Source organism: Impatiens glandulifera, chromosome 6, assembly GCF_907164915.1.
Source record: "Impatiens glandulifera chromosome 6, dImpGla2.1, whole genome shotgun sequence".
NCBI lineage: Eukaryota > Viridiplantae > Streptophyta > Magnoliopsida > Ericales > Balsaminaceae > Impatiens > Impatiens glandulifera.
The window spans coordinates 12,079,001-12,100,084 of NC_061867.1; the positions used below are offsets into that span (position 1 = coordinate 12,079,001).

General features: G+C 30.7%; 2 protein-coding genes across 2 annotated transcripts; one reads left to right on the top strand and one right to left on the bottom strand.

Annotated features, from left to right (window-relative positions):
• Positions 1–998: 998 nt before the first annotated feature.
• Positions 999–5,121, top strand: LOC124941460 (CTP synthase 2-like). Its single transcript, XM_047481793.1, has 20 exons — positions 999–1,122; positions 1,343–1,567; positions 1,646–1,725; positions 1,818–1,904; positions 2,001–2,051; positions 2,148–2,265; positions 2,362–2,418; positions 2,509–2,573; positions 2,663–2,746; positions 2,837–2,887; positions 2,978–3,040; positions 3,146–3,189; positions 3,279–3,348; positions 3,431–3,493; positions 3,565–3,654; positions 3,739–3,777; positions 3,860–4,087; positions 4,170–4,385; positions 4,470–4,563; positions 4,644–5,121. Exons 2-20 carry the CDS (start codon positions 1,450–1,452, stop codon positions 4,811–4,813), a joined length of 1,788 nt encoding a protein of 595 aa, XP_047337749.1. The 5' UTR covers positions 999–1,122; positions 1,343–1,449; the 3' UTR covers positions 4,814–5,121.
• Positions 5,122–18,562: 13,441 nt separating this feature from the next.
• LOC124941758 (coproporphyrinogen-III oxidase 1, chloroplastic-like) lies at positions 18,563–20,453 on the bottom strand. The gene is made up of 8 exons (XM_047482111.1): positions 19,797–20,453; positions 19,647–19,713; positions 19,482–19,576; positions 19,318–19,401; positions 19,140–19,230; positions 18,935–19,059; positions 18,755–18,853; positions 18,563–18,668 (listed from the first exon to the last, which is right to left on the bottom strand). Exons 1-8 carry the CDS (start codon positions 20,358–20,360, stop codon positions 18,597–18,599), a joined length of 1,197 nt encoding a protein of 398 aa, XP_047338067.1. The 5' UTR covers positions 20,361–20,453; the 3' UTR covers positions 18,563–18,596.
• Between the last annotated feature and the right edge of the window lie 631 nt (positions 20,454–21,084).

Genomic DNA, 21,084 nt, shown 5'->3' on the forward strand with positions numbered 1-21,084 from the left:
ATGGTGGTGAGTATTTTTGACTATCAAGAATGAGAGATAGATCAAGAGTAAGAGTGAACGGAAGAAGTGAGAGATTCGAATATTAGAGATTATGAGGACTAGCGGCTGACCTAAATTAATATATAATAAATTATATAAAATATAGTAAAATATATAATTAAAATAAATAATAAAAAATGAATTCGATTTTCGAGTTGAAACCCCAACTCGAAAACAAAATCGAAAATCAAATTTGAATTCAAATTCGTTTAAAATTTGATTAAAAAACTGAAAATAAAATTCAAATTCAGTGAATTCAACTTTGACCGGATATTACCAAATATTGAACACCATTAATTTTATTCCCCTCATCAATCACATTACTCAATTCATTACTCAAATATACTTCAATTCATTACTCAAATATACTTTTAAGCCTAAAAGTAAAAAATTATTTGGAATTTTGAAAAAGCTAGAAAAATTAAAAATACTTTTTTCTAACTAATTTTATTTTATAGTAAGACTTCTAAAAGATAATAATTGATTATATATAAAGATCCCTATCTAAAAAATAATCTTTATCTAAAATAATTTAAAAAATTATAAAATAAGATTAAAATAAACAATAAAGATTTATAGTAATTTATTAAATGATAAAGTTAAAGTTGAATTTACCTACTATAATATATTATAATAATAATATATTATAATAATAATAAAGTATTGAATATAAATCAAAATAAATAATTATAATTTAAAATTGAATAAATAATAATATCTAGTAGACACTTTGCGGTGAAGTCGAGGGTTTAACGTGCCACGTGGGGCATTGGATTTGGACCTAAGGTTTTAGAATTTTAATATTTTAATTATTTATTATTATTATTATTATTTTATTTACTAATATATATATATATATATAAAATGAATTATTGAATATTATACTATTATTATTATTATTAAAATATAAATATTTATTATAGCATCCATCTTTTTCGTCATGCTTTTTGTGATTTTGCAGTATAAAAACCACCCTTGCTTCTCCTCTCTTCTTAGACTTCTCTCTCTCTACAATATCAGTTAACCTTTCTTCTCCGATCTTCTTCCACCGGCGACTGAGAACGGCGGCGAGGTTTGACGCCGGTGAGATTTCAAGACGATTCTTCAATTAGAGTTCTATAACTGTTTGCATTGATTTCATTTCCGTTCTTAGTTGCATGTTTGATATCTTATAGAGGTTTGTTATGGAATCATTGTAACCGCTGCATAAAACCTAGTTTATATATATGAATCCGGCATTGTAAACGATTGTAAACGATTGCTCATGATTAGAGTTGTTTATTTTGCTTGATTTATAAAGCAGATTCTTCTTCTTCTGCTGCTGGTTCTGCTAATCTTGAGTTTGTTTCGGCGAGGGAGAGAATCTTCATTCAACATTCTCGCGCATCTCAGTTGTTATCGCGGAGGAAAATGAAGTATGTTTTGGTGACTGGAGGAGTAGTGAGTGGTCTAGGAAAAGGAGTAACCGCTAGTAGCGTTGGCGTTCTTCTACAGGCATGCGGTCTTCGAGTTACTTCGATTAAGATTGGTCTGTAATCTCTCTCTTTGATCACTCTTCTTCTTCTTCGTAGTTGTGATTCATTGCTCAGAGTTAATTTGATTTCAGATCCCTATTTGAACACTGATGCTGGAACTATGTCGCCTTTTGAACACGGAGAGGTGTTTGTTTTAGATGATGGAGGAGAGGTAAATTGTTTATGTATCCGCCTCATTGATGTGAAGATTTCTTCAATCTCGGCATGTGTGTTTATATGAGAGGATTTATTGTATACTTGTAGGTGGATTTGGATCTTGGAAACTACGAGAGGTTCTTAGACATCAAATTGACTCGTGATAACAACATCACAACTGGAAAAATCTATCAGGTAAGTTCTAACTAACATGATAGATAGTATGATACTGTACTTATTGATTGAACTGAATAACTGATAGTCTTCTTGTTTTTGTTTCTCTTATAATAGTCTGTGATTGATAGGGAAAGAAAGGGAGACTATCTAGGAAAAACTGTTCAGGTAATTTTTTCATCTTTAGGTTAAAACTTTAAAAAGCATTCATTCTTCTAAGTTTCTTAATTCCATTACTAATAATAATAATATTCACTTGGTCAGGTTGTTCCTCACATAACAGACGCCATTCAAGATTGGATTGAACGTGCTGCGATGATTCCTGTAGATGGAAAAGAAGGCCATGCCGATGTTTGTGTCATTGAATTGGGTGGTACAATAGGTAAAACCTAATTCAATCTTATATATTCCATTAGAGGATTTCTTTCCACCTTATCGAACTGCTTGAATTTTGAAACAATATTTCCTCACATTGCAGGTGACATAGAATCGATGCCTTTCATCGAGGCTTTAGGACAATTTGCATATCGTGTTGGTAAGATTGTTTACATTATTCTTCATAGAAATCAATCAATCAATTCATTTAGAATGTCTTTTAATTACTCATTTTTTTTACAATCTGCAGGTTCTGGTAACTTTTGCTTGATTCATGTCAGCCTTGTCCCTGTTCTAAATGTCGTTGGTGAACAGGTTCTATTCTAAATGATTATCATAATTGTCATTTAACAAATTTCAGTATTAGTGAAATGACATACATACATTTTCTTTACCATGTTCAGAAAACAAAACCTACTCAGCATTGTGTTAAAGGACTTAGAAGCCTCGGGTTGATGCCTAACATATTAGCTTGTCGCAGCACAATGGTCTCCTCTCCTCTCCTTATGCATAAGTGTTTATCTGCTCACTTAGTTTTGAATTCCAAAGCATCAACTAATTTCCTCTTCAATCTTCAGGAACTAGAAGAGAATGTGAAGCAAAAACTTTGTCAATTCTGCCATGTTCCTGTATGTGTTGTTCGAAGCTAGTTTTTTTTCCCTTTCCCATTTAAAAAAAAAAATCAAGACTCTAACTATTCATTCAAACATGATTTCCAGGCAGAAAACATTATCACTTTATATGATGTGTCCAACATTTGGCATGTTCCATTGCTTTTAAGGGTAAGCTTTCTTAAATTTATGTTTGTCTGATGGGTTATCTTCTTCTAGTATATCATTCTTTATAGCTAACAGTTTGAATTACATTATTTTAAACTCATAATTTAGGATCAGAAGGTGCACATGGCAATCTCAAAAGCATTGAACCTTGGGTATGTCTGATGCGATCCGACTTCTTGCGAATATCTGTTTCATTTGACTTGAAATCATTTTAAGATTCTTTGTTGTTGTTGTTGTGCAGTATCGTTAGTGAACCTTCTATGTTGGAATGGTCAACCAGGGCTGAACTCTGCGATAAATTGAATGAAACGGTATGCCATGAGGTGATCTTTGTTCGTTCTTGTGGTTGAATTCAAAATTTTAGTTTTACTCATTATTATTATTAACTTACAGGTGAGGATTGCCATGGTTGGAAAATACACAGGTCTCTCAGATTCATACCTTTCAGTGCTAAAGGTGAACTTTGCTCTAGTTAATTTATTCTTGGTTATTGCAGACAGTTTTCTGATTGTGGTTGTTTATTGCAGGCTCTTTTGGACGCTTCTGTTGCTTGTCGTAAGAAACTTCAGGTTGACTGGGTACGATCCAGCGATCTCGAAGATGAAACTGCTAAGGAGGTTAGAATATATTCATTTTAATTTACCTTACTCATGGTTTTTATTTACTTATCCCTAACAAGCTCTAAATTTGTCTCATTGCAGGATCCCGAAGCTTATAAAGCTGCATGGGATTTATTGAAGGTTTGTTCGACTTTACTTTACAATATATATATTTGTTTTAATTATTATTGTGATTTAATGTTTGATAAAAACAATTTTATAGGAAGTAGATGGTGTACTTGTTCCCGGAGGATTTGGTGATAGAGGTGTACAAGGGAAAATTTTGGCGGCTAAGTATGCTAGGGAGAACAAGATTCCTTATCTCGGTATATGTTTGGGAATGCAAATTGCTGTGATCGAGTTTGGTCGATCAGTTCTAGGAATGGAAGATGCAAACAGCTCTGAATTCGATCCCAACACTAAGAACCCTTGTGTCATATTTATGCCCGAGGTTTGTTTTGTTTTGTTTGTTTGTACTTCTTTTCATAAGATGTTGACATCTAATCTCGATTTCTTGTCTTAATTGTTGACAGGGTTCTAAAACCCATATGGGAGGCACCATGCGACTTGGATCTAGGAGGACTTATTTTAATGTCTCGGATTGCAAATCCGCCAAACTGTATGGTAACAAAAGCTTTATTGACGAGAGACATAGACATAGATACGAGGTTAATCCTGATATGGTGGAAACATTTGAAGATGCTGGTCTCTCTTTTACTGGTAAAGATGAAACTGGTCAAAGAATGGAGGTACATATAAATATATATTGCACTTTTTATTACAAGTTTGTTCTAAAAGAAGTTAGTAAACAATGCTTATTATTATGTATTCAGATTGTCGAGCTATTGGGACACCCATACTTTATTGGAGTTCAATTCCACCCCGAGTTTAAATCAAGACCCGGAAAACCATCGCCTCTCTTCTTAGGTGAGTATTTGTGGGTAAAAAAAATACGATAAATAAATGAAAAATGTGAATTCCGGGACTAATTGCTGTTACGAAAACAGGACTTATAAGGGCGGCTTGTGGACAATCATCAGACGGTAGTACATTGAAGAAAGGTGCGAGTTCTATGAAAGGAAACGGATTGAGCAATTTAAGCCATAACTTTGGAAATGGAAAAAAGGCTAAGGCGCTTGAGGTTATATATAGCAATGAAAATGGGGTAATCTGTTAGCTTATGTTTTATGGTTTATGGTTATGTACAGTACAACAAAGAGGGGAAGATGACTATGGTTTGATTGTTTCTTCTAGATTCTAATCAGAAGAATAATAGGAGAATATTATTATTAATTAATTGAGGGGATTAATTAATTAATTAATTGGGTAATGGGATATTAATAAATTTTCTTATTTTTGTTAGTTGAAGCTTGTATCTCTATGAAAGAGGTGATGCCAACTGACTTTTGCTTGTTTTTATTGTAAGAGAGATTTGTTGTTGTTTTTATAGAACAGAGTTATATCAATTTGGTTTGTTTCTTTTTCTTTCCTTACTTTCTTTTTGTTTATATGATTTTATTATTGTTTATGGATCTAAAGTTGAATTAAATATCTTTGTTTTTAAAAAAAATATTATTTGAAAACTGGCTATATTAAGGTGGTTATACTAGGGATAATTTCTAGATTTAGGGATAACTTGGACCTTTATACACAATCAATAGACAGAAATGACAAATGTATCTAATTTATATTCTGACATTTTTTTAAAATAATCAAATAATTAAACAAAATTGAGTAAAATCACTCATATAACTAGTATAAATATTTATTTTAAATAAAAGTAATATTATTGAATCTAATTAATTTTAATTTGCAAAATTTAAGTTCAATCTAAATTTATATTAACACATATTTAAATTCATCAAATATCTATAGTTATAAAAAAAAAGTTGTTATATATAAATCGTGTTTTAAACACGGATTAACCCTATGAACGGATAACAAAATGATAAAATGTATTCAAACATTAATTTTTTTGAATCAAATTATCAATCATATTTAGTTGTAATACTACCCACTCATATTAATAAATTACCTAACCAATTTTTTTTTTATATTTATATTGATTTTAATTATCTAAACATGGTTATTTTCAAGTATATAGTATCTTAATTTATGTTTTTTATAACAATATATAAATAAGTTTCAAACACATTTCTCAATCATTTTAAAACTTAACATATCTTTTTTTTAATTTAAAACTTTTTCATTAATTTATCAAAAAAAACAAAGTTTTTATGAAACAGTTTTTAATTTATCTTATTTAAGCCTTTTTATTTAATATACATTAAATATATATAATTATTATTTTTATTAAACAATAACTTTCATTGTTATTTGTAGTATTTCTTAATTTATTTGATGTGAAAAAGTTTTTGTAAGAAGTCTAGATTCATGGTAAAAGACAGTTCTTTAATTAGATTTTGTTACGACATTTGGTTTGTGTTATAAGTCTAGTTACGGCGTATCTTGAGTTTACTTTCATTGTTAATTATATGTAGAAATATCAAAGTTAATGACATGTTTGATTCGGTTTAGTGATTTCGCTAATCGAATTAGATATAGAAGAAGATTAAACATTATGGAGACTTTTCTCATAATAAAGTTTTATTTTTGGTAGGACGTAAACAAGTGTCACTGTCCGAACAAGACATTATGCGTTGACAAAATATAGATAGTTTTTATATGAGGTATTGCTAATAGTTGTATTTTTGTTGAGAAAAATTTTGAGAGTAAAAAATTTCATCCAAGATCTCGTTTTTAGATAGAGCGTTATTCATGGTGTAATTCTAACGGATGATATGCATGAAAAAATGTTGTATTAGTCGCATTTGTTACGAAGAGGTTGAATCGAAAACTCACTTACTGTTGCATTGTCGAGGAGTGACTAATATTTAAAGTTTTATGGAGTATTACTAGGATTCATTGGATGATACCTGAGTCTTTGGATAGTTGTTGAGAAGTTTGGATTGACGCGACTGATATGGTAGACCTACATATTTGGGTTACCATCCCAATTATCTTTGATGACTATTTAGTTGGAGAAAAATTGTTGAATTTTCAATGATCGTAGTCATCCGATGTGTATCATTCATAATACTATTATTATGACGTTTTTTGAGATTTGTTCAAGAAAGCCAGTAGAGTCTGTCGTGAAATTAATCGTTCTTCTCGAAGATTTACGAGTTCGATAATTTATTTAGTACCCTTTATTCTTATTTTTATTTTATTTTTTTATTTTCATGTCATTATTTGTTGTTATTCTTAAACCATTTTTTTTCATTTTTAATATATATTAACTTTTTTCTAAAAATAATTATAAATAAGTCTTAATTAATTTTTAAATCAACTTTAAAACTTATCATAATTAGTTAAATATATTTTCAATTTATTATGATTTTTTTTATTTTATTCCAATCTTTTTATTTAATAATTTCTAAATCACTTTAAAATTTTCAGTTATCCTTAAGTATGCCTTTTTACATATGTTGAGATAATCTCAATTTTTACTAATCCATAATTATTATAATTTTGGTTAGATTTCAAATGTTGGTGTAGTACTTTGATTATGTGTTTGTGTTAAGAACTTCTTTTGTTATGATTTTGGTTAATGTTGGTGTAATACTTTGGTTGTGTTTGTTTAATAATATTGGTTATGATTTTGGTTCAATTGAGAGTTTGGTGTTTATGTTCTAATTATGGTTATAGTTTAATGGTCAGTTTTATATTAGGTATTGTAATATTGTTAAATTATTTTTTTTTAAATTATATTAGCATGTAACGATTGATTTAATAATCTCGCTACTACCCAAACATTCTATAGCCAAACCAATCGTCACTTCCTTATTAGTCTATGCGTAATCCCATATTTTTATATTAAGACCAAGAAAAATATGGGTATTCCCTATTGGGGTAAAACAACTTCGGAGAAAATAAACTTAGAGAGAATGATAGCCAAAGAAAATAAGAAATTAATCAAAACATTTAAAAGAAAAAAAAATATATTATTAAAAAATATAAAAATAAATTATTAGAACCCTCCATTAATGGCTAAGGTAAACATTAATGTTGGCAGCGGAATACTATCATTTTTTGATTGACTCAAGAACGATAATAAGACTTTAATATCATGTTAGAATAAAGAACAAATTGTATTAGAGGTTATATTGAATTATATTGGTTATATCTATTGTGGAATTGAGCCTAGGGTTTTGAGACCCAATTTGGTGTTTCTTAATGTTAAGTACAAAAAAGAGAAGGACGATATGTGCGATTATTTATTAGATTCAAGTGTATGAAATTACATAATAGTGAAGATGTCAATAAAATCGTATTATTATAGAATGTCAACTAAATCGCCACGAAATCATATAATGGTGGAGATGTCAAAAATATATCACATGATCTTTACCATAATTATGAATTCTAAAAATCTATATATATATATATATATATTATAAACGAGAAGAGGGTGTGAGACTAAAACCTAAAACTAACAGAGAGAGTTAGAGTTTGTAATCATTGTATCTATTGAATCGATTCTCCGAAAGCATGACGTAGGACATTGTTGGTCCAAACCTGGGTAAGATTCTTGTGTCGTTATTTCGTTCATTCTTATTTGCGCTATTGTTCTGCATTTTACTACGGTTGCTAATATTTTGCTTTCATTCTTAGGGTGATACGTTGGGGGATCCTTAGACCACTGTTGAAAACTATCACCCTAAGAATAAAATTAAAATAATAGCAACCTAGTTGATTGTAGAACAATATCGTAAAAGTAAGAAAAAACAAAATAACAACACAAGAATCTTACCCAGGTTTGGACCAATAATGTCATACGTCCTACTTTCGGAGAATTGATTTAATAGAGTTATAATAAAGATTAAAAACTCTAACTCTCTATGTTTGTTCTAGATTTTAGTCTCACACCCTCTTATCGTTTACAGTATATATGTATATGCTTTTAGAAATTCATGATGAAGGTAAAAGTCATGAGATATTTTTGACATTTTCACCATTATATGATCTCGTGGCAATTTAGTTGACATTTCCATAATAATACGATTTGATTAACATCTTCACTATTATGTGTTTTTATGTCTTTTTGAATTCAACAAATAATCGCACATATCTTCTTTCCCCTTTTGTACCTAATGTTGAGGCACATAAAATTGGGCCTCAAAAACCTAGACTCAATTCGACAAATTCTCTACCTTACCTCTATGTCTATTGTCAAATGAATGAGTTTGATCACCAAGAACATCCTATAATCGATCCTCCTACTTCTCCGATTACGTTCCAACATTTGTGGCTGAATCGAGTCGCAATATTTCTGAAACTTGATTTCCGTCACCACCTTCGTAGTTATATTTGCAAAATTTTTATCTATATGAACCTTCCCTATATCTATTATATAAACGTTAAACTCTATTATATAAACATTACACTAAACTTATAAGGAAATTAATATAATAATATAATATAATATTGGTATTATCAATCTATTATATTATATATATATATATAATATTTTATATATATATATATAATATTTTATATTCTAGTGCACGTTAATACATTTAGAAAGAATAGAAAAAAAAATTTATTTAATTTCTTTTTAAGAAAATGGATTGACTATTAATATCAATATAAATATATTATCAATTAAATAATAACAAACTAATTAAAATATTAAAATGTTGGGTTCAACATATATATTAATTTAGAAGTTTTAGAAATATTTTTTATTACTTAATTTTATTTTATTTCCTTATCTTTGTATAAGGCAATAATATAAATTATCAATATAGATAGATAGATAATATTTTTCTCATTAAAAAATTGCATTCATATGATGTAGTTGAGGAGAATATAATAATAATTTATTAATTGATTTTATTTCCTTATATATGCATTAGACAAATATATATATATATATATATATATATATATATATTATTTTTAGGATCGAATATAAAAATTGGAACATACATATAAAAATTAAAACATACAAAGAAAGTCTGAAGAGGGACAAAGTCTGGGTTTAGGATAATAGAAATGCCTATCAACCAATTATAATATTTAACTTCAATTTAAAGTTCCAAAATGTCCAACATGCCTAAAACAGTGGCTCAATAGGACCAAACAGGAACACAAAATTAAAGTACCATTTTATAAAAGGGATCGACATTTCAAATCCATGCCAGATGTCCATTCAAAACTTCTAAGATAAGCTTTAATTTTTTATTAATTACTCTATTTTTTTTTTATTTTTATTTTTTTTTTATGAAGGGTAGTTAGCGGTCATGATCAACACCTAATTTGATTAGCCTATTAGGCTTGACATTTAAAGCAAATAATTAAATATGTAGTAAGATTTGGAACGTACCCGGGAATGAAGGTTAAACACACTGTCCTCCAAACTTTTATTGATGATGCTTCAAATTTATTACAACTGGATGATGGTGCAATACAGATTTCAGGGGTCGTTTTCGCCTCCCTTTACAACCCAACATAAACAACTATTTATAGTAAAACATTTAAATAAAAGTTAAAAACTTGAACAGTGATTCCCAGGATTCCCGGGATAAGTTTCTTCCCGCAAATTACGGATCTTGTCTTCTTCTGCTGCAAACAGTACCTCCCAGGATTCCCGGGATAAGTTTTTTTCCGCATCTTTCGGATCTTGTTTCTCTTTAAATTTTGAACTGGCTGGATGATGATGATCCAACGTCTTTTTTTGAAAAATTTTCAACCAAGGTGTCTTTGATTGCTTCGAAAATGTCTTCAATGGCGACATCACTTTGAGCGTCTTGAAGATAATCGGATGCCATAGTTGAGTCTGATTTGTTTGATTTATTATCATCTTCAAATTTAGACATAAAGTCTTTCTTCATTTCTTCAATATATGCAGATATCATCTGACTTTTTGATAAGTTCTCTGACCTCATTCGAAATTTTTTGGAGATATAATCAAACGGGGACGGTGTTTCCGCTACTTGTCGTTTTTCTTCATACATACTTATTTGCTGGTGTAGGAGGTCCATTGTCTCCTTCCCGAATCGCTCTTTTGTTTCCTGATCTACTCTCATTATCTTATCCCAAAATTTATAAAATGATGACCTAAACAGACAGGGAATGCCTGTTTTGGTATAACCAAATTCAGGAATCCATCTCCAGATCCATGGAATGGAAAATTCAGTAAAAAAGAAACATGAAGCTATTCCGTCAATATATAAATTAGCTTCTTGTTTTTGCAGAAGCTGGGGAGATACATTGCTCCATTTATCGAATAGGACCTTGATTTCTTCTAGTAAAATCTTTGGGCAGGGACCAAAACGGTAAAACCAGTCTATGAACCAGTGGGGAATATCACCTCTATAGACATTTACACATACCTTGATGAACCAGGAATGTTTATATTTATTATTCTCATAATATAGTGCCTTAGTAAAGGCATCACAATAATCCCAATAATTAAATTTGATTGTTGTCGTTTTATTAAACGATAATTCTCTTTCTTTCATTGGGGATATTCCCCAATCTTCCAACGAAATTGTCTTTTTTATTATTATTTTGCTGAAATTATAAATTTCTTTGTTTGCCCCAGAGAAATGTGATATTTCACATGACCCACTTTGAATAAGTATTTGCTCGTAAAATATCCGAGACTTGTAAGTCCTTGACGGAGTGGATGTATTATCCAAATACCTCTGCATTATTGTCCATGGCTCATTCCTCCATTTGACGTCCTTCTCTTCTAGGAGAAATATAATTTCTTTATATTCATTTCTTATAAATCCAATATTATTGGATTCTGATTCTTCATCTCCCAGTATTCTGGCGTACGTTGGATTGTCTTTTTGACTGTCCGAACTTTGGGATAGATCCATTGCTATCAGTTTTTGTTTACCATACTGAGATATGATCTCTGGTGCTCTGCCCCGACCTCTTCCTCTAATAGAGGAGGATCCTCTTCCTCTATTAGAGAAAGAATCATAACCCCTTCCGCTCATTCCTGTAAATTTAAAAATTCACGGGTTAAGAAATCAGGGAGATTATTATCTATCCCTTTTTTGTATGATATTTCAAAATCAAATGGGGCTAAATGAGCTTGCCATCTGGCGAACATTTGTTTTGACACATCATGTTTAAAATCTTTCTGGAACATGAATTTAGCTGCGTTGCAATCTGTTCGTATAATAAATTTTTGATTATATAAATCATCTTGGAATTTTAAAACACATTTGACTATCGCCAGAATTTCTTTTGCGACTGTTGCATAATTCTTTTGAGAGTTGTTCCATTTCCCTGAATGGAATCTGACAAGATAGACCTGTTTTGTTTCTGGATCTAATTGAGTTAGTATTCCTCCAAATCCTATGTCAGATGCATCAGTCTCAATTACCTTTTCCCAATTCGGGTTACTTATCATTAAACAAGGGAGTACCTTTACTTTATTTTTAATTCTCTTAATAGCCTCTGTATGATGGTTTGACCATGGTTTAGGGTTCTTCTTCAGTCTTTCATATAAGATTGATGTATCTTCTGTTAGATTTTTATAGTATGGAGCCACATAATTTAAGCTGCCTAAAAATCTTTGTAATTGTGTTTTATCAGTGATCACATTAGGGAACTTTTCCGCAAATTCTATGTTTCTATTAATGGGAATAATATTTCCCTTTTCAATGATATGACCTAAAAACCTTATTCTTGTTTTGAAAAGATCCATTTTTGGTTTAGAAATTACTAGTCCATTTTGAGTTATTATTGTTTTGAACATATTTAAATGTTTGAAATGAGTTTCAATTGATTTTGAATAAACTAATATGTCATCAATGTAAACAATTATAAATGTGCTATAAGGATTAAAGATATTATTCATAATTTTTTGAAATTCGGATGGAGCATTTTTTAATCCAAATGGCATTACATTCCATTCATAATGTCCTATAGGGACATTGAATGCTGTTTTATACCTGTCAGATTTTTCAATCTGGATTTGCCAATATCCTGATTTTAAGTCAAATTTTGAAAATATTAAACTATCATACAGTCTATCTAACAGATCCTTTTTATTAGGAATTGGATGCCTAATCCATTTTAATACTTTGTTTAGGGGTTTATAGTTTATTACTAACCTTGGCACGCCTCTTTCGACTTCTGAATGTTTATTTACGTAGAAAGCCGTACATGACCAAGGTGATTGTGATGGACTTATTAATCCCTTCTGCAGTAGTGTATCTATCTCTTTTTTGCATAATTCTAGATATTCTGAATTCATTTGGCAAGGTCTTGCCTTTGTAGGAATATTCTTTTCATTAAAAGCTTCCTCATATGGTAGTGAAACTATTTATAGTAAAACATTTAAATAAAAGTTAAAAACTTGAACAGTGATTCCCAGGATTCCCGGGATAAGTTTCTTCCCGCAAATTACGGATCTTGTCTTCTTCTGCTGCAAACAGTACCTCCCAGGATTCCCGGGATAAGTTTTTTTCCGCATCTTTCGGATCTTGTTTCTCTTTAAATTTTGAACTGGCTGGATGATGATGATCCAACGTCTTTTTTTGAAAAAATTTCAACCAAGGTGTCTTTGATTGCTTCGAAAATGTCTTCAATGGCGACATCACTTTGAGCGTCTTGAAGATAATCGGATGCCATAGTTGAGTCTGATTTGTTTGATTTATTATCATCTTCAAATTTAGACATAAAGTCTTTCTTCATTTCTTCAATATATGCAGATATCATCTGACTTTTTGATAAGTTCTCTGACCTCATTCGAAATTTTTTGGAGATATAATCAAACGGGGACGGTGTTTCCGCTACTTGTCGTTTTTCTTCATACATACTTATTTGCTGGTGTAGGAGGTCCATTGTCTCCTTCCCGAATCGCTCTTTTGTTTCCTGATCTACTCTCATTATCTTATCCCAAAATTTATAAAATGATGACCTAAACAGACAGGGAATGCCTGTTTTGGTATAACCAAATTCAGGAATCCATCTCCAGATCCATGGAATGGAAAATTCAGTAAAAAAGAAACATGAAGCTATTCCGTCAATATATAAATTAGCTTCTTGTTTTTGCAGAAGCTGGGGAGATACATTGCTCCATTTATCGAATAGGACCTTGATTTCTTCTAGTAAAATCTTTGGGCAGGGACCAAAACGGTAAAACCAGTCTATGAACCAGTGGGGAATATCACCTCTATAGACATTTACACATACCTTGATGAACCAGGAATGTTTATATTTATTATTCTCATAATATAGTGCCTTAGTAAAGGCATCACAATAATCCCAATAATTAAATTTGATTGTTGTCGTTTTATTAAACGATAATTCTCTTTCTTTCATTGGGGATATTCCCCAATCTTCCAACGAAATTGTCTTTTTTATTATTATTTTGCTGAAATTATAAATTTCTTTGTTTGCCCCAGAGAAATGTGATATTTCACATGACCCACTTTGAATAAGTATTTGCTCGTAAAATATCCGAGACTTGTAAGTCCTTGACGGAGTGGATGTATTATCCAAATACCTCTGCATTATTGTCCATGGCTCATTCCTCCATTTGACGTCCTTCTCTTCTAGGAGAAATATAATTTCTTTATATTCATTTCTTATAAATCCAATATTATTGGATTCTGATTCTTCATCTCCCAGTATTCTGGCGTACGTTGGATTGTCTTTTTGACTGTCCGAACTTTGGGATAGATCCATTGCTATCAGTTTTTGTTTACCATACTGAGATATGATCTCTGGTGCTCTGCCCCGACCTCTTCCTCTAATAGAGGAGGATCCTCTTCCTCTATTAGAGAAAGAATCATAACCCCTTCCGCTCATTCCTGTAAATTTAAAAATTCACGGGTTAAGAAATCAGGGAGATTATTATCTATCCCTTTTTTGTATGATATTTCAAAATCAAATGGGGCTAAATGAGCTTGCCATCTGGCGAACATTTGTTTTGACACATCATGTTTAAAATCTTTCTGGAACATGAATTTAGCTGCGTTGCAATCTGTCCGTATAATAAATTTTTGATTATATAAATCATCTTGGAATTTTAAAACACATTTGACTATCGCCAGAATTTCTTTTGCGACTGTTGCATAATTCTTTTGAGAGTTGTTCCATTTCCCTGAATGGAATCTGACAAGATAGACCTGTTTTGTTTCTGGATCTAATTGAGTTAGTATTCCTCCAAATCCTATGTCAGATGCATCAGTCTCAATTACCTTTTCCCAATTCGGGTTACTTATCATTAAACAAGGGAGTACCTTTACTTTATTTTTAATTCTCTTAATAGCCTCTGTATGATGGTTTGACCATGGTTTAGGGTTCTTCTTCAGTCTTTCATATAAGATTGATGTATCTTCTGTTAGATTTTTATAGTATGGAGCCACATAATTTAAGCTGCCTAAAAATCTTTGTAATTGTGTTTTATCAGTGATCACATTAGGGAACTTTTCCGCAAATTCTATGTTTCTATTAATGGGAATAATATTTCCCTTTTCAATGATATGACCTAAAAACCTTATTCTTGTTTTGAAAAGATCCATTTTTGGTTTAGAAATTACTAGTCCATTTTGAGTTATTATTGTTTTGAACATATTTAAATGTTTGAAATGAGTTTCAATTGATTTTGAATAAACTAATATGTCATCAATGTAAACAATTATAAATGTGCTATAAGGATTAAAGATATTATTCATAATTTTTTGAAATTCGGATGGAGCATTTTTTAATCCAAATGGCATTACATTCCATTCATAATGTCCTATAGGGACATTGAATGCTGTTTTATACCTGTCAGATTTTTCAATCTGGATTTGCCAATATCCTGATTTTAAGTCAAACTTTGAAAATATTAAACTATCATACAGTCTATCTAACAGATCCTTTTTATTAGGAATTGGATGCCTAATCCATTTTAATACTTTGTTTAGGGGTTTATAGTTTATTACTAACCTTGGCACGCCTCTTTCGACTTCTGAATGTTTATTTACGTAGAAAGTCGTACATGACCAAGGTGATTGTGATGGACTTATTAATCCCTTCTGCAGTAGTGTATCTATCTCTTTTTTGCATAATTCTAGATATTCTGAATTCATTTGGCAAGGTCTTGCCTTTGTAGGAATATTCTTTTCATTAAAAGCTTCCTCATATGGTAGTGAAACTATATGTTTCTTTCTATCCCAAAATGCATTAGGATGTTCATTACAAATATCTATTGAAAGTTGGTCTTTTAGCAGAGCTATTTTTTCTTGTAATTTAGGATTTTCTTGTAATTTTGGATAATACATCCACTCCGTCAAGGACTTACAAGTCTCGGATATTTTACGAGCAAATATTTATTCAAAGTGGGTCATGTGAAATATCACATTTCTCTGGGGCAAACAAAGAAATTTATAATTTCAGCAAAATAATAATAAAAAAGACAATTTCGTTGGAAGATTGGGGAATATCCCCAATGAAAGAAAGAGAATTATCGTTTAATAAAACGACAACAATCAAATTTAATTATTGGGATTATTGTGATGCCTTTACTAAGGCACTATATTATGAGAATAATAAATATAAACATTCCTGGTTCATCAAGGTATGTGCAAATGTCTATAGAGGTGATATTCCCCACTGGTTCATAGACTGGTTTTACCGTTTTGGTCCCTGCCCAAAGATTTTACCAGAAGAAATCAAGGTCCTATTCGATAAATGGAGCAATGTATCTCCCCAGCTTCTGCAAAAACAAGAAGCTAATTTATATATTGACGGAATAGCTTCATGTTTCTTTTTTACTGAATTTTCCATTCCATGGATCTGGAGATGGATTCCTGAATTTGGTTATACCAAAACAGGCATTCCCTGTCTGTTTAGGTCATCATTTTATAAATTTTGGGATAAGATGATGAGAGTAGATCAGGAAACAAAAGAGCGATTCGGGAAGGAGACAATGGACCTCCTACACCAGCAAATAAGTATGTATGAAGAAAAACGACAAGTAGCGGAAGCACCGTCCCCGTTTGATTATATCTCCAAAAAATTTCGAATGAGGTCAGAGAACTTATCAAAAAGTCAGATGATATCTGCATATATTGAAGAAATGAAGAAAGACTTTATGTCTAAATTTGTAATAAATCAAACAAATCAGACTCAACTATGGCATCCGATTATCTTCAAGACGCTCAAAGTGATGTCGCCATTGAAGACATTTTCGAAGCAATCAAAGACACCTTGGTTGAAAATTTTTCAAAAAAAGACGTTGGATCATCATCATCCAGCCAGTTCAAAATTTAAAGAGAAACAAGATCCGAAAGATGCGGAAAAAAACTTATCCCGGGAATCCTGGGAGGTACTGTTTGCAGCAGAAGAAGACAAGATCCGTAATTTGCGGGAAGAAACTTATCCCGGGAATCCTGGGAATCACTGTTCAAGTTTTTAACTTTTATTTAAATGTTTTACTATAAATAGTTGTTTATGTTGGGTTGTAAAGGGAGGCGAAAACGACCCCTGAAATCTGTATTGTACTCTCTCTCTCTCTATTGTACTCTCTAGCACCATCATCCAGTTGTAATAAATTTGAAGCATCATCAATAAAAGTTTGGAGGACAGTGTGTTTAACCTTCATTCCCGGGTACGTTCCAAATCTTACTACATATTTAATTATTTGCTTTAAATGTCAAGCCTAATAGGCTAATCAAATTAGGTGTTGATCATGACCGCTAACTACCCTTCATAAAAAAAAAAAAAAAAATAGAGTAATTAATAAAAAATTAAAGCTTATCTTAGAAGTTTTGAATGGACATCTGGCATGGATTTGAAATGTCGATCCCTTTTATAAAATGGTACTTTAATTTTGTGTTCCTGTTTGGTCCTATTGAGCCACTGCTTTAGGCATGTTGGACATTTTGGAACTTTAAATTGAAGTTAAGTATTATAATTGGTTGATAGGCATTTCTATTATCCTAAACCCAGACTTTGTCCCTCTTCAGACTTTCTTTGTATGTTTTAATTTTTATATGTATGTTCCAATTTTTATATTCGATCCTAAAAATAATGGTATCATATATATATATATATATATATATATATATATATATATATATATATATATATATATATATATATATATATATATATATATATATATATATATATATATATATATATATATATATATATATATATATATATATGCTATTCTTGTTATTTTGTTGTAAGCCATTCTTTTTTTAATTTATTTCTCACTTATTTTTGGTTTTTTTATATTATAATGATAAATTTGGATCATCTTTATAAACATGTTAAGAAACTGTTTTATTTATAGTTTGAGTACTAAATATTTATTTATATATATATATATATATATATTCTATTTAACTATATTTTTTAACTCATTGAATTTTATTTATGTATGTTTAATTATATATATATATATATATATATATTATATTGTCTATAACATCTACCTATAGCTAATTAAATAAAGTATATATTAATTATTTTTAAATATTTTTTATAAAACTAACACTATTTTATTAAATCTTGTGAATAACTAGTTTTAAAATGTTTACAATTAAACCTCTTTAAAATAATACCGGAAAAAATATTACTTACTTTTTATGGATAACATGACTTGAAATATTGACGTAAAAACAACCCCAATTAGCAGAAGTTTAATAAAGTTATTAAAATGAAGAGGTTTAACTTTATTATATATGTATATATAGATAACAATTTTAAACAAAATTTTCTTATTAAATTTAAAATAATAAAATTATGTAGAACAACACCCATATAATAATAAATTCAAATAATTTTTTTATTAAACAAAATTATTCTATCATACATAATTGGAATCAGATTAATCAGGTTATTCATCCAAATTTTCATATCAAAGCCTGTATCAACAGGTGAATAAGATGTTTAATGATTGAGATCATATCGTCTTGAATGCTGACCCCTTAAACCACCCAGTCCTTTGGATTGATACATGCGTCGAGAAGCTTCCATTCTTCACTACCCTCGATAGGTTTCTGCTTACAAACAATAAATAAAATTATTTGCAAATCGAACAATCAATCAATCGAAATTTAAGACGAACAAAACAATAGAAACTTACATGATCATATTCCCATCTAGCAGTAAGAGGAAGAGAAACAAGAATACTCTCAATCCTACCTCCTGTCTTCAGACCAAACGTCGTACCTCGATCATAAACCTTAAAACAATCAAACCCCCATTTCAAATAAGCAGCAGCAATATAGTAAAATCATGATTTTGAAAGAAACAAAAAATTTACCAAATTAAACTCCACATAACGACCCCTTCTTAACTGCTGCCATGCCTTATGTTCATCTGTAAATGTCATGTCTTTCCTCTTCTCTATTATAGGTATGTATGCACCCACCACAGAATTCGCACATTCTTCATCCAACATTCAATACTTTGATTACAAAACTTATCAAGTTACTTCTAAAAAAACCAACATCTATGATCTAACCTACCTGTGGCAAATGAGAGAAGCATTTCCTGATCATAGCTATCACTAAGATCATCAAAGAATATTCCACCAACCCCTCTTCTCTCCCCGCGATGCTGTTTTCACATACATACATGAAACTCGAATCCAAATACATTTGCAAACCAAACTTATATGATAAGTGTTTTCTAGTGGGGCTTTACCTTTATATAGAAATACTCATCACACCATTTCTTGAATCGAGGATAAAAACTTGGATCAAATTTGTCACAAGCACTTTTCTGAACCTGCCAACATGAAACAACTACTACTACTTATAGTTATGTCAAACTCCAATGATGATGAAGATAATCAATAGATATATTACCGAATGGAAGTGTTTCACATCCTCTTCGAATATATATGAAGGAGTTAAATCTGTACCACCACCAAACCACCATTCTTTAGGTTCTCCTGCAGCATCTACATAATATTTGATTTCAACAATCAAATTCCATAACTCGCGAATATGTTTGTTTCAATTCATATATACCTTCTGTCTCGAAATACCGATAATTAAAATGCAATGTTGGTGCAAAGGGATTCTTCGGATGCATAACCTAATCAAATCATATCATATCATATCATATTAACAGCATGATTCACAAGATTAAATGATTCTAAAGATCAATTTGACTGTTACCGAGCTAATTCCAGCAGCAAAGAATGGAACAGGTCCAGGTTTAACATCAATGGATGAAACAGAATCAGAAGCAGATGGTTTAGCAGCTCTGTAAGCTTCAGGCGGCATAATTCCATAAACAACTGAAACATTAACTCCAGCTTTCTCCCATACAGATCCATCCTGTAAAACCCTACTAATTCCACCTCCACCGCCAGTTCTCGACCAAACATCCTCTTTAAACTTAGCGCCTCCATCGACGGCCTCAATCGCTAAACATACGCTATCCTGAGCTTCCCTAATCATCTTCTCGAATCGAGCCCTGATACTCGTTTTCCCTGATTCATCTGAAGAATGTAAGTCATTATCCGATTCCCGGAGAAACGTGTCCGGGCGGTCAATCTGAGGAGCTTCGTTGTTCTCGATCATCGACGATGATGCTCGTAGTGAAACCAGGTTCGATTTTCTTTTACTGGGTAGAGTTGAAAATGGAAGAATCGGTCGGTTCCTAGTTGAAGAATATTGAAACGGAAGTGCGTAGCCGGCGGCGGTTTTGGCGGTGGAAGGAAGAACAGCCGGTAACATAACTGTTAATCGGCGGCGAGAGATGATGATAAGCTAATTGAAGAAGATGGGTCATTTTTATATTGCCATTGATGAAGAGATAACCGCTCTGAAGCTCCCATAGATTATACTGCAAAATACCATAGACTTGAGAATTACAAGAAGCTCCCCTTGTTTCTTCTTTATTTCAATTCCAAGATTGACTTTCTATTATTTTTTTTTATTTTTTTTATTAAACCATTACTCTAGTGCATTCTCTTTTTGAAAGATGAACTCGTGACGTTTTAATATCTTATACCGACTATTTTTATTATTAGATTACGGGTTCATAACTCAAATTATGAACCGGAAAGTATCAATCCATTGATTATATAGTTGGATATATGATTTTGATGTAAAAATTCGATCTATTATGATTAGATATAAATCATCGAATTTTCAAATTGAGAATAGTTGTCCGGTGTGTATTATTCGTAATGATATTATTAGTCGAATTTTCAAATTGAGAATAGTTGTCCGATGTGTATTATTCGTAATGATATTATTATAACGTTTTCTGAAATTTATTCTGAAAATGCGAGTTCATAGGGGAGTTATTTGTTTTTCTACGATTATTTATGAACTTGATAAAAAAAAATTATGTAATGTTTTGTTGTTGTGTTTAAACAATATTTATCATTTTTAATATATATAAATTTTTAAAAATATATATATATATATATTCACATGGAATAAATTTATATAG